The 15,471-nt window shown below is 34.2% G+C and overlaps 1 protein-coding gene across 3 annotated transcripts in view; it reads left to right on the top strand.

The window, feature by feature from the left end:
* Window positions 1-6: 6 nt before the first annotated feature.
* Window positions 7-15,471, top strand: part of LOC100367449 (mitochondrial mRNA pseudouridine synthase RPUSD3-like) — a 66,412-nt gene continuing 50,947 nt past the window's right edge. For all 3 annotated transcript variants that reach the window (XM_002730482.4, XM_085496807.1, XM_085496806.1), the window contains exons 1-3: window positions 7-426; window positions 5,278-5,437; window positions 10,850-10,957. In XM_002730482.4, coding sequence (XP_002730528.2) covers window positions 132-426; window positions 5,278-5,437; window positions 10,850-10,957 — 563 coding nt within the window. In that variant the 5' untranslated portion in view covers window positions 7-131. The remainder of the gene's footprint in view (window positions 427-5,277; window positions 5,438-10,849; window positions 10,958-15,471) is intronic.

Below are 15,471 nucleotides of genomic sequence, written 5' to 3'. Positions count from 1 at the left end.
ATTTGATGACGTAGTTCACACGTGTTGTCAAAAAACCATGCTGCTAAGTTTGGATGATCGCAAAGTTTGTGTATAAAACAGTATAGGCGGTCAAACTGGTGGATTGTTTGACTTATAGGGGAATAGCAACTATGGCAACGTGCTCAGCTTGTCAGGCAAATCGGTTGGGTCGTACCTTATGTTTATTTACGAAAAACTATGTTTGGAGGCAACCGTCGACGAATCGATATTACGGTTCACGCATACAACTTGTTAAAACACACGCCCCAGTGACAGTGCTGAAGAACGATGACTCGGTAGCTCTACGTGTTGTTTCACGCAAGAGAGGTCGAAATATTCTGGAGAGACCGGGTGTGATAAGACCAGAAGAAATGAACAGAGAACAACTTGTACAGTATCTTAAATCACAGATTGTTTATGACGAAGGTAAGTTTATAGTTTGAACGCGGAGCTAATGCTCCAGTCAATGTAAACACCGACCCCTCCCACCTCGGGCGATACGGGACAAAAATGTGGGGCATTAGACAGGGTTTACCGCCAAACTGTGCCCGTGGAGGTGGGGTAATAGCCGTGTTTCGTGTCCCGTCATCGCAAGCATCGCTAGTACTCTGCTGATAGCAAGCATAGCGGACAGTGGCGATTGGTGGAGAAATGTAGGGGGTTTGTTTTGGGTGGGGATTTGCCTATCCATCTTGCCCCAGGAGGTGGGGCATTTCGCAAATTTTACAACAATAATTTCCAAATCCCCCACTAAACCCCGAGGTGGGGAGAGTGGGTGTTGACATTGACTGGAGCATAATATTAGGTGACTGTGGTTTGATTTTGATCTGCCTTCCCTGGTCACTTTTACTAATTTAAAATACAACATTATTTTAATGTAAAACCCCATCTATATCACATACACATGTATACATGTACTACCGGTACTTCAAATGACAATATCGTCCCTGATCAACCTTTTCAACTCTTGTAATTGGTAAATCAGTAAGGGGGACATCTTGCTTGTTTGTTGCATGGCCTTGGCTACGTATACCATTCTGGTTTGTAAAAAATATTTACTCGTACTCAGCTGATACTTGGAGTGTGCTTACTTGAATTAGAGGTTGATGTATTTTTACCCATAGAGGTCTTACATGTATATCCATTATTAAATACTATAGTGTACTGTTCATAACCTAATTATACAGTGTAACATCCATCACAAGTAATATGCTACAAAATCACTGTTTATATCAGATTCACAGTCAATTCATCCCAACTCACATTCGTCCCAACACATTCGTCCCACCACATTCGTCCCACAAGTCGATTCGTCCCAATTCACATTCGTCCCACAAGTCGATTCGTCCCAATTCACATTCGTCCCATTTCATAATCGTCCCAATTCACATTCGTCCATTTTTTTTAATTTTTGGTCAGCATTACGATCTTGAGCAGGGTCAATTTCTATGCCAACTGTTACTGACATGCTAACTAATAACTCCATGTTGCGTGTACGGTGTATTTGTATTTATTAACTAATACATTTGTAACTCCACGTTGCGTGTACAGTGTATTTGTATTTATTAACTAATAACTCTACGTTGCGTGCAAGGTGTATTTATTATTTATTAACTAATAACTCTACGTTGCATGTACGATGTATTTGTATTTATTAACTAATAACTCTACGTTGCGTGTAATGGCATAACGAACAATTACGCATGCCAGTGCATGACGTGTACGTGAGCAGTTCGTTGTTTGGATTCTTTTGTGCTTATTTGGCGAGTTAGTAGTGAGCTAACCTTAAATCTGACGAATCGACTTGTGGGACGAATCGATTGTGGGACGAATGTGATTTGGGACGAATCGACCGTCCTCTTTATATCATGTTGCTGTGGGTAAATTTCTAATTCTCCCCACATCTTATTTTATACTACTACTCCTATATTATACTACTATTAAAAGGTTGACGAAAAACCATGGTTTTTTTAAAACACCTAATAGTATGATAATTCTGAAAACATAATATCCCGATTTTCACTTTTTTTGCGTTATACATGTATAATGATTTCCACATGGATTTTTGGTTTTATTTGTGTAAACTGGCATTCAAATTAATTTTGAGATAGAATTTACAGAGTTTGACACACACGCTGGTCCTGTGGTCTGAGTCTAGTAATTTATTGTCAGGACCAGGAGAAATGCTAAAACTCTAGTCTGATGGACTACTACTCGATCGCGCAAATGTAATTCATCTCTACATGAACACTGCCATTAGAAAGCGACTGCTCAACTTTCTGTGCACTTCGAGACTAGGGATACTTCGGGTCAGTGTTCGAGATGCACACAATTCGGTGCGTATTCGTCTTTCATGGTGCCGTCCATTTTGTCAAGTGTGATTGCACTTTGCGATATTATTTAGTTTGTACTGGATTCTTCTTGAAATTCACCCAGGACCGTTAAACGGCAGTTCGAGTTTTTAAAGAAATAAATGGGACCAAGAAATCATCCAGGGCAAATTTTCGGCAGTTGTTTAAGGTGTTAGTTTAATCTTTTCCCATACCTAAAAGTTTTGCTGTTGTCATTGACGCCTATTCAAGAGAATTGATGTTTATTGCAACTAGCGTGAATGGGTAAGCTTCATTACGACAATGAGCTGTTATCGCTGTAAACATTGTTAAATTATTTTTCAAATGCTCAGTTCATCTTTTGAAAACAACTAATTTTTTTATTTAAAAACAAATCATGCCGCTTTCCCATCAAAATCCAGGCCAAAAGATCATACAACATCAGCAAATCTCTTCCATGCTGCGTCCAATAACATTAGCATATTTAACTGAGCTATGGTGATTTAACACGTTGGCATCTTCCATCGTTTTCATTGGTTAATTATCAATTTGACCTGTCAGGTCAAAGAACACTGTCCTACACAAAAAATGTAGGTCAAAACATGACGGATATTCATTTCTTCAGCATCGAGCGTTGAAAATGCGATCGAAATCATTCGCTTACAATGAAATTTATTTGCATTTCATAATTATTCAACAAATTTATTTTTTTCACCTTATTATAATCATTACTAGGTAATAATCAACAATTGTGAAATGCAGCATGACCGGATTGCACTACCGCGATCATTTGCTACTAAGTAATGCAGTTGGGTTCATTTTTATTTGAAACTTCTTTTAGAATATACTTACATGTATGTTACTAATAAAATGAAACAAAATAATTGTATTTGGTGCACAAGGTTCGTTAATGTGATTTTTTTTTGGAGAAAGATGCACGGTCTACTTTTTAATCCAGCAAGAAAAAAATTTATAAAATTATAGATTAGCTTCTGCAATAGTTTCTTTCACTTTGGCTGGTCCAACTGTTGGCGTTTAAAATCGACGTAGGTGGATTTTTCAATGAAAATATAAGCCCCCCCCCCCTAAAAATATTTGATGACCATTTTTGAAATTTTGAACCCCAAATAAGGACCCACCAGCTGTGAAACCGCCCAGGGCGATTTTTTCGGATGGGCGAATTTACAGCAGAATCCATTACATCATCATTGAACGATTTTTAGTAGGCTATGTTGCCAAAAACCAAAAATTTAAGAAGATGAAACACAGAAGAGACGTGCATATGATTCGTGTTTGCGAGTTTTGGGAAGCATGGACAAAAAGGTACACATTGCTGCCATACTCTGTGACTCAGTAATTCAGCAAGGGGGGTACTTTACTGTTTTAATGTTGCAAGAGGGATAATTGCAAATCAGTTTTGTTTTCCGACACTGGAGTGAGAGGAATTTCGATGTAGTCACTCGCACACAAAATAAAATCTCATTGATTTGAGGACCACTAACTTTTAGAAAGGACTACCAAAATCCATAAACTGGTGGTCCTTTTGGATAGTTAATTATTCATGTGAGTGTCAAACCGTGATTTACTCGCCAATTAATGCACATTCCAGATTTTGTATTCAAATTCCAGGGCTAAATTGCACTCTATAGAACATACATGTATGAATACATAGCGAGGCGCATGACAAAACCGACAATTATTCTTAGTAGTAATATGATACATGTATTATATCCACACATAACAAAGCAAAAAAGTAAAAAGTAAAAAAAATCTTGTGATTCTTTGCAATTATGTTGAATTATGAAACTAACACAGGCCTGGCAAGTGGCAGAAACGGACACATCGATGAAATCACATTTTCAATTTGAACACCATACTGCATTGAATATTCACGAAAGTTTTCTCCTAAAATGCACAATATATATTGCCATATTTGTCATTAACAATTTGTATTACTTGTACCAGGTTTCCCAGTTTTGATCATACACCAGTTGGTACTCACAGTCATGTGATCTTGTTTCAATTAGATATTTAAGCCAGTTTATTAATTTCTGCAGCGTGATCACAGGTCTTATAGTGATATAAGACTTTACATCTGCCAATCAGATTGCTAAATTCAGACAAACCATGTAATAATATATTTTTTACACTGTGACACTCATCTAAGCCCCAGTTACTGCATGACCTCTGAACCAACAGAATCACTCAGGCCTACAATGGAAATGTCATGTTAATTTCAAAGTTGTATTGCCAGCAAAATTAACACTGAATATTGATTTTGTCATCTAATAATCCATCTTTGAACAGAGAACCCTGTGTGCAAGTCAATGAATTGATGACCCCCTAAGATGCTGAAAACTCAATCACAACCAAAGCTTTAGAGAACTGCTTGGTGATATTTGGCTATTGACAAGAAACCTCTGCCACAGATATTTTGTGAATACCATAAACCATAGCATTTAATACAGTACACATGTCACTGGACATGTCAAAGGCTCCAAACAAAATGTTGACGACAATATAACTTTAAGCCTTAGAAATACATACCAAAGCACCTTAATCTTAAAAGTTGTCACTCCAGATTAGAATATCTAAACACTAGCTACAATTCGAATGCATGTAGCAAGTACCTACACAGTTTCCTCCATAATCATTGCCCTGGGTGTTCTATGGACTGTCGGAAATGCATGGCAATTGCAATTCCTTTGTTTAAACAAGTGAAATTAAAATTTGACCACACGAGGGCTCACTTTGATTTCTCAGTTCACACTGTCTATAGTAGACAATGCATTAGGAAAGGAGACCAGAGCAACAAAATGTGTTACTTGTATCATAAAATGATGATGCACAAACAATTTGTTGTGAAATTCATGAAAATCTGTCTCACAAAATTAGAGCGATTTACAGTAAAATACCAGCAAAACATTGCAATTTCTTGTTGTTTCAGATGGTGTTCTTGCTCTAAACAAACCAGCTGGCCTGGGAGTGCACTCACAGCGTGAAGACTTGGATACAGCTGATCACCAATGGAGTCTTCTCGAAATCCTGCCAGATTTGAAGCAGCAGATCGGGGAGAAACATTTACAGTTTGTTAAAGCACCTGAAAAGTAAGCGACAACAACCTTTCATTCACAGTTACTTTGAAGCATGAAAAAATTAGTAATTATCTAAGATCCTGTGTTTGTAATATAGAATGATACTTGATAGCAACAATTTTTAAAATAAGGATAAACATACATCATGTTATAAGTGATAACAATCTCATATCTTGTGAGTTGCATGATTCAAACATATTTCAAAAATGGACACTTGGAAATATTTAATTGCAAATACAGAAATAAGCAAGATTGATTACCACTGTATTCAAGTGAAAAATGTATGTAATACATGCTTTGTAAATAAGAAGGGACATTTGCAAAAGCAAATAAAGACGAATATTAATTAACCATTTTCTTCAGTCTCATTTGCATTTTTTCAATATTTATAAAAATGTACGTTTGATTATATATCATCTTGCAATTTACATGACTTCTTTAATTTGTGTAACAAGGGTTTTTCTAGAAAAAAACTGCAAGAGGGAGCACTGAAATTCAGTGGCGCCACAAAGTGGGGGAGATAGGGTTCTCCCTATACCAGTGTGTGGAGTTTTTGATAATTCTAAGTTAAACATTCTATGGCTTCCTTGGGGCCAAAATTACTATCAGGCAGGTCAAAGTTGTAGATTGTGGCCACATGTGATTCCTGGTCAATCAGAATTTTATGGTTGCCAGAGGATCTGCTACCCAGGGTAAGGGGGCGCATGGCCATGTCCTGAGGGCGCTGCGCCCCTGTTCCCTTGTTTAAAAAAATCCCTGGTGTAAGATCTTCTTTGCATATCGCGTCTCTCATCTTATAAATTTGTTGTGGTAGCGTAATCATGCATTGAAGATAATCATCTAATGATACATTACAAGTACACTACAGGGAGATAGATTTACACATGTCATGTTCTTTGGAAAATGCATAGTAATACATTTGTACAAGCACAACATCACTAAATACCTTTTCATACCTTCATTCTATAGACTCAAACAAAATTACTGTATATCAGATTATACATGTACTTTCAAAACTACAGCAAAATCATCCCACAAGATCAAGAGTTTCCATCTTACAAGTCAGGTGATTAAACAAAACATGAAGATCAGTACATTCTGTCATATTTGATTTAGTAAAAAAAAAATGTTAGATTGACAGGTTTGTTCAAATACGGTCTCTGGTTCAAACAATCAGACTAGTACATGCATCAAGAACATTTTTTTTGTGTACAGGTCTCACCACTAGAGGGCGCAATGTGTGTTCTCTGCACTGTAAAATGTATTCATATTTCCACTGTGTTCTTTTCTTTAATCGTTTGTTTATTTGTTAAACCATGGAGGTAATCATGGTTAAAATAAATTTTTAATCTTATGTTAAGAGTCCAAGTTTAATTCTTTAATTATCTGCATTTCGCGTTTGAAGGTACAGTATGATTATTATTGTCACATTTTATATGTTAGACTATCCTGTGGCCATGTTTTGACAAGTGAAGTGACAGCTAGAGCTAATAAATGATAAAAAATTACATATGAGTGTTTCTCAAACAAACAAACAAACAATCAATCAATATATCAACAAAGAAAGCACAGATCTATCACTGTCAAACAAAAACAAAATTTGTAATGCCCAGTACGTTTGTAGAGATCAACCCTTTCGTCCAACAAACAGTCAACTTTTCACACACAAAAAAAAAATTACTGCCAAATTTGTTTATACGTGTTTGTTTTTTCTTCGAAATTCAAGAATGAGAAATTATGTTCATTTTGACCAAATTACATATAACAGCAAAATTATAGATAAGTATTCAAAATATGTAAATGTGTGCAAAATGCCGTACACAAATTTTGACAGAAAATATCATTGGCATTTAAATTGTTAATAGATGTGGACCATGTTAAAATTCATGTTGACTGCGTATGTCTACATTTGCTTACATAATATAAATAAAGTACAAGGATGATGTATTGCATGTGTAAATTTTGTGTTATGATAATAATCACCTCATTCGACCCGTATACATATATAGGTTTATAGGACAACATGACTGAACTAGTATGAACTACTTTTACTTCTAGGTCCACACTATAATTGTATTGTAATTTGTAATTAATCAAACTAAGTAAAGTACAGACAGACCTGTATACATCAACCACCCAAGGGTTTCATGGATGGCCAACTCGTGTAATTAACGTAATATTTGTTCTGGAAAAAAAGAGTTGCTACTGTTGGAACAAAAACGTATTTATTTCAGTTGTTAAAAATTGAATAAGTTTTGAGAAAATTGAAAATTATTTTATAAACAGAATGTTAATTTGGGTCTCTAAACAGAGGTGAATCTGCCAAAATATTACATAAGACAGGTGGTTTTCTTACATAAGTTGCTCATACGTTATGCCTTGGGACTATAGGTCTCATACCACTAATCAACCAATCACCAATTCACCTTGCAAGAACCAATGAAATTTTTTAATATGATTTCCCATTTTTGAGCCATGTTTTCAACTTTCTGCATTATTTTCATATAGCAATCTCCTCATATGTTAACATTGTCGTCTATAGAATTTCAATTAGTGGTGTGAGCCCTGTATAGGCAGATGGTCTTTATATAAAGGTGGTCACCAGCTTCAGGTTTGACTGTAAATGCCATAGATACCAAATGTAACAATTATGGTTTTCGCAAGATATTTGGATCAGAAATTGTTTGCAGAATATTACCAAACATTTCCATAGAATTTCTTTGTATGTTATTGCATTTTCAGCTTCTTAGGGCGTCATCAGGTCGTATTTCACATCCAACTTTCAGTCGACGTTTCAATTAAGGCCATCTGAATAAACGTAAATGCAATGTAAAGTATTCTCAGAGGATAGTTTGTGATGAAGTCATTTCCCGATATTCTTATTTATGTGAAATTTGTTGTCATCGCATCCAAGCACACTCAGACTCCCTAGGTTAGGTCTGCTGAGCATCTTCTGATTCATACATCTGAAATTTGAATTTGTAACCTGACATCTCAGCGTCAATGGAGCTTTGTTTTTCTATGTAGAGGGTATCAGATTTAAGTGTAAATGAACGTAGTCTTTATTGGAAAATTAAATCAGAGGTGAAGCCAAATTAACACATTTGTTGAAGATCAACTGCGTGTCTGACGCTCGATGCAATCCACACAATGTATTATGCAATACACCCGTTTTGACCTGGTGATCCCTGTGTAACCAAATAAATGTCACATTTACATTATTCATTGTACAGTGTATGATTAAAGCAAATTTTATAACTTTCTCATCTTCAAGTCAGTGATCTATATATGCATGTTCATGCAATTACCTAAATGGGTATTCCTAATAAAAAATCTGTTTCCGTAATTTCACTCTGCTGAATTGAACGTCATAAAATGATGTGATTCTATTGATCTTACCGATACCTTTGTAATGAATGTGCTTTACAGTCGCATTGCCACTTTGCGAATAAAGAAAACATCACTCCCAGAACAAGTTAAAAAGATAGACTGTGTTTGAATGATACTGTTTTTTGCTAAAAAAAAAAATTATAATATATTAAAAACATTTAACATTCAAGTTAAGTGCCCTGCAGTACAATTTATTGCAAAATGAATAAATTCTGGGTATTTGCATTTATGAGTAGGCCTCTCACCTAAGTCCACTGAATCACACCAAATATTTATGATTGACATTTCTTATTAATCAAAATTTTATGTGAAACAATCCTACTAGGATGTTTCCCTGCATGCATTGAAGATTTTTTTTTAAAATTAGATATCTCTTAAAGGAAAACTCAAGCCAAGCAACATAATGCTTCCCAATAAAAGAGCTCCACAAATGTAGGAGAATGCAATTTACAGTTTTTTTTATTTCATTTTTCATTCTCTAGATATTCTACTTTTCATCAATATTACATGTATGTAGTCCACCATCTTGATTCTCCAGCAAAGGATTGTGGGTAAATGTGACATCATATCCACTTTTATGAAAAAATGAGAAAATGCTTTTATCTATGAGAATTACTGATGCAAATTAGTTGAAATTTTCGTTGTGCATATTACTCATGTATATAATTATAGTAATAGAAATTTGAATGTTACAAATACACATAAAGTGAGGATATTGCCAAAAAGTAAAAAAAAATTTTACTCGTGAAATATAGAATGACATTTTTGTCCCCTTTTCAACAGGTTATATATCACCTATATAACCTACTCACATCGATAAATTGTATAACATATAAGGAAATTTGAGCTTTTGTTAGACAAACACAAAAATGAATATTTTCAGTTCTGTTGCTATGACAACTATTTTATATGCATGTTTGGCACCGGTACATGTATGCTACCATACTTTACCATACCAGCACTTTCGCCATTTCCAACCCATGTCTCAGTTATACATCTTGGTAGATACATTGAACATATATATAACAGGACCATAATGTTTTTTTCAGATCAGATTCATACTGGTATAATGCAAATGTTGTTCTAGAGTCATGTTACTGACATATATTGACTGATTGCAATCAAACTTTACAACTACATTATACATTTGTACATATCATTTATTGCAGGTTGTGATGGCTGATTCATTTCAGTTCTGTTTACTATTCAACCAATAGGAAATCTAGGAAGTTTCACATTGGAAAATAAGGCAGTCTTGAGGCTTTCCCAAATTTTATACTTGACTAAATATATTTAAGTTGGCCTAATTTTTACTCCTAACTTAGGGTGCCCTGACTAAAGCACAAATAAGTGCCAGATTAATTAATCACCACTATCCTTGAATAATAAATTAGTTGTAACCTTTGTCACATGATCCAAAACTCCTTTCACAATCGCAATAACATTGGCTGTTAGAGAAGTCAGTTGGACTGATGAGGAAACAAAATCATTGATCGATATGGTGACCAAATTCAAAGTTTAATTATAAAACACATCATTAATGTTCCCATACAACCTTTTCATAATATGGTTTCAAGTACACGTCAAGAAATTTATTCTGCTCAGTTCGGAATTTCCTAATGTCAGCGTCTCAATTATATAATATGATATTATCTGACGCATCTTTAATATTACACCGAGACGCTAATTGATCAATCACAGTAACCAAAATGCATTCATTTTGTGTCTCCTGTATTGTGACCCGTACGTGTAATTTCATACACTGTTGCCATGGTGATATGAAAGACATTATACCCAGGTGATCTGGGAAGTTATCAGATACATTATATACACACTGTAATAAAGTAAATAATTTAATATAAATTTTGAGAACTGTCAGCTTTGAATATTACCTTCAATCAAATATTAAATTTTTTGTTTCCTTTTATAGATATTTGTTTTTTTATGAAACTACGGTAAAAACTGTTGGTGATATTCCATTAATATACATAATGTAAGAATTCATTCGTTTTTTTTTTCTTTTTTCTTCCATAGAGATTGTTCTGGTGTGACATTGTTAGCGAAGACGCCCGAGATTGCAGCTGATATTGATCGATCATTAAAAGAAGCCAGATTACGGCAGGTGTTCACCAGAGTCTTTTGGTATGACATTGTTTTTTGCCTTCTTCTATGTGTGCTTAGAATGAATAACTTGTTCATTGCCACATTGTTATTTCCATGAAATAAAAGAATACATGTAGTAGCGGGCCATCTCGATTTTACATCAGTTTGGATCAAGGTCAAATGCAATATGATTGAGTTCTCTCAGTATTTAGAAATCTACCCTATCACCACTGTACTCAACTGTTGTATCCTTTCACAAAATATAGTACTGTTTACAATCTGCCTGTTTTACTTTGAAAAATGTAATAATCTAAAATTATATTTTCTAAAAATCCTATTGAATTTATAATATTATATTCCGAAAATTTATTATATAATTGCAAATATCATAATTGAAAAAATCTGGCATTTTTAAACAAGAATTATTATTATAATAATTTATATGTGAGTTACACCCACACACAAGTTACTCCCCTACGACAATAACTATCAGGTTACATGTACACAAATTGAATGCAGTGTTCTCAAGTTTCCTACATTTTACGATTTCAAAATTTTATCTGGGTTTTCATGATACGATGCAAGAATGGGAAGAATAATTTGACAGGTGATCTAAAATGTTATGACGTACTTAAGCATAGGGGTATGCTTGCGAGGTCTAAAGAAACAGAAACTAACTATAATTGTATTTGCTTCATTTGAATCGTGTCTCCAATAGAAGCAAATGTGAAACGACTGTTGTATGTATTATATACATGTACTTGAATCATTTAAAACATAACTTATTTTAAAGCTCCGTGTCCATCCCAAATTTTATGTAAACAAATAAAGTATTTTACATGCGTTGTATTAGTCGCCAAGAGTCCCATATGGAACATGACGTGGCGCGACGACCACCGCCCATTCATCAATATACACACCTATATCTTTTTTGTAAACCAACACGTTACTACTAGAGCAAATAAGGTATCAAAACTTGTTTTGATCAAAACAATGACAGAATTTCTGAATACGCCAATTTTCAAGAAATTATTTTGTCAAGTACATGTATCTATCAGTTCTCTGCATCGTACATCCACTACAACAAGTTATCAGGGTTCTCTAATAGAATAAATATGGTAATTCATATTTAAGGTGTAATTAACACCCAATAATGGGATAATTGATAACAGCTTTTTTGCAGAAATTTATTTGTCACTGATGACTAAACACTGACATATATTGCCGGAATACATGAGTGATCAGCTTGCAGATAATTTAATTAAAAAAAAGTTAATAACGTTTTCTAAAAAAGAAATTAATTTCCCTTAACAGAGCATGTTCATTATGTCTGAATTAATCTTGGCCGACTTTATCATTCCACTCTGACATTTACTTACAAAAAGCTAGTTTATGTGTTCTGCCTTAAATTTTCCAAAACATATAGATGTATGGTTAGGATTTGGTCTTAAAATTGAAAACCAATACTTATATATTCGTATGATATGTACTGTAAAAGGGTTAATTATTCACTGAGTTTTAATTTCGCTTATTTCGCTGACTGGAAAATGCACTAAATTAAAACCCAGTGAATATGTAAAATTTAGCATAGAACACATTATCTAAATGATAAAACTGTGAATTTAAAACCCACTGAATATGCCTGAAATGGTTATTCAGCGAAATTTAAACCCAGTGAAAATTAGTCATTTTACAGTAATTTGGACAATTAGCAATTATGATGAAGTTATATTTATTTTTGTTATACTGTTTGCATCATTTGTTTGTGAACAAATCCTGTAGGCATTTTGAAATTATGTGCTGGCAGAATTGATCTGAAATGAAAAAAAATAATAAAATAAATGTTGAAACATGCACTGAGTACATTTTGCATATTGGTCACTATTCCAAGTGATTTTTCTTCATAAATCACTTTTCAGTATATGCTTGATCCTAATATTTTTGAAAGTTTTTTTGTAATTTGTTCAAAAATATTTTATCACCTAAATATCCTAAGAATCTAGCTGACTTAAAATTTAATTGGTTTCTTCAAAATACATATTACATGTACTTGCATTTTTTTGGGGGTTGCTCAAATTAAAAGACCGTTTTCATAGTAATATACATACATGTACATCGTATTCAGTGATGCAGTGTTAAAGATGGAATTACAAAAGTAATACTGCCTCTACGAAAAAATCTGGTCTCGTTTACCATTGACAACGATTTTGAATCAGAGTATGAATCATACATTTCTATCAAATATTCAAATGTTGAATGTCAGTCAACATCCACTCTGCAATATTCATTGTAGAGTTCTACACCTGGGCTCAATTTCTCAGTTCTCTTTGTTTACTACAGGCAAGGGAAGTATCAAATAACATAAAACGTGCTGGCTAAATTTAAGTAGGCCTTGCTGCTTGAAAATAATAAATAATGGCTCTCCTGAGCAGAGTAAGACAAATGATTAGAGGAGCTATCGGTATAATATTGCTATCTCTTCCAAATAGATTGGATTTGGAGTGTGTTAATTAGCTCTTCTTGGTTGTGCGAGTGAAGTGATCAATCACCTTGGGAAAATAAGGACTAGATTGAGCAATACTAAAATTAATAATTATGTTATAATTCAAGATTTTGTCTTGTTTATGTAAATATAATTCTGTGGCTCGATCTAATCAAGTGGAACAAACAATGAAATCTGACATTGGGCCATTCCAGTTTATATCCGCACCCCCACCTCCCCCCTGTTGATGAGCTTGTGTGTTTACTTCATACAGGGTAACATTTCCAAGGGTGTTTAAGTCATACAAAGTTTTATTTCCAAATCACCATTCACCATACAGTGATGGAAATCCAAAACTATAGTCCCTACTTATGGTGTTCTTGAGTTCCTTTGTGCCACCATACAGAGTAGGATTTCCAAATATAACTGTCATATGCTAATTTACTATTTTTTAAAGTTCAAAATTTTATATTTTATAATGGAAATCCAAACTAGTCCTGATTCACAGTATTGATGAGCTCATTCGTGCCACATCCTTATTTAATTTCAGTAATAACTATTTCATACTGGCCCAATTTTTTTACCATATACAGTCAGAATTCCAATTTTTTTTTAGTTTTTTTAGTCATACAGTCTTGGAAATCCAACCTCATCAACCGGTATGTGGCGAGATAAACTAGGCCATATTTTATTTAGTAGCCATAACTGCCTGGATTTCCAGGATTTTGTTTTTCCATACTTGTCTGGATTTCCAGATTCTGTTTCTCCATATACAGTTGGAATTCCGGGGTATTTTCACCATCATACAGTGCTGGAAATCAGACCTCATCAACAGGGGGGTGCAGATATAAACTGGAATGGCCCATTGGTTAACACAGTCATGTGTATTACGATCGATTTGATATGATATTACAGAAATCAACATTTCCTTTGTCATCTCTATAGAAACCCTTGAACCTACAACTCTAATGTAAATAAGAGTCCCTAAAAATGACATTCTGTTTTTGAAGCTATGTTTCACTGAGCATCTAGAGTGTCATTCTTTAATTGATTAATATCTCACATGGGATGAGGCAGTGTCTGTCCTTGTGAGTGATAATGTTGCTCTTGAGATGACAATCCTAGCACCAGTATTCTCCCTGAACAAATTTGACATGTTGGGAAAAGAAAATTAAAATGTACAGAGATTTGCCCTGCATTACTGTGGGAAATGATACCCCAGCTTCTCTATACTGCTACCTAGGACAGTATTCTTGTAGGGTGATCCTCTGCGCAGCCTTTTCCGCTCCGCTATTGACCAAGTCGAGCGGAGCTTATTGTACATGTATTACTGATTGTCCGTTGTCAACTTGACATTTTCGACTTCTTCTTAAAACCACAAACTGTATAGCTGTGAAACTTTCTAGGAATGTACCTTGGGTGGTTCTCTCTCAGATTTGTTCATTTAGTGTGGATATGTTCAATTGTCTTATTTATAGCGAATATTTTTGTCATTTTTGGTTAAAAATGCTATTTTCGACTTCTTCTTGAAAACCGCTAGCCCAAATGCTTTGATACTTGGTATGTAGGTACCTTTGGTGGACCTCTCTCAGATTTGTTCATTTCTTGATGATATCTTCATTTCTTTAATTTTGATGAATATTTTTGTCATTTTTGGTAAAAAATTATGTTTCGACTTCTTCTTAAAAACTGTTCGTCTGATTGCTTGGATATTGTATATGTAGGTACATCAGATGGACCACTGTCAGATTTGTTGATTTTGTGACTACATCTTCAATTCTCTAATTTTGATGAATATTTTTGTCATTTTTGGTAAAAAATTATATTTTCGACTTCTCCTTGAAAACTGCTTGTCCAATTTCTTTGATATTGTATATGTAGGTATATCAGGTGGACCTCTGTCAGATTTGTTGATTTTGTGACAATATCTTTAATTCTTTAATTTTGATGAATATTTTTGTAATTTTTGGTCAAAAACATTATTTTCAACTTCTTCTTGAAAACTGCTAATCCGATTGCCTTGTAACTTTATTTGTAGGGACCTTGGGTGAATCTTTGTCAGATTTGGTAA

Source organism: Saccoglossus kowalevskii, chromosome 3 (assembly GCF_978046115.1).
Source record: "Saccoglossus kowalevskii chromosome 3, keSacKowa6.1, whole genome shotgun sequence".
NCBI lineage: Eukaryota > Metazoa > Hemichordata > Enteropneusta > Harrimaniidae > Saccoglossus > Saccoglossus kowalevskii.
The sequence above is the reverse complement of the archived record's forward strand: the minus strand, read 5'-3'. Positions and strand labels throughout refer to the sequence as shown.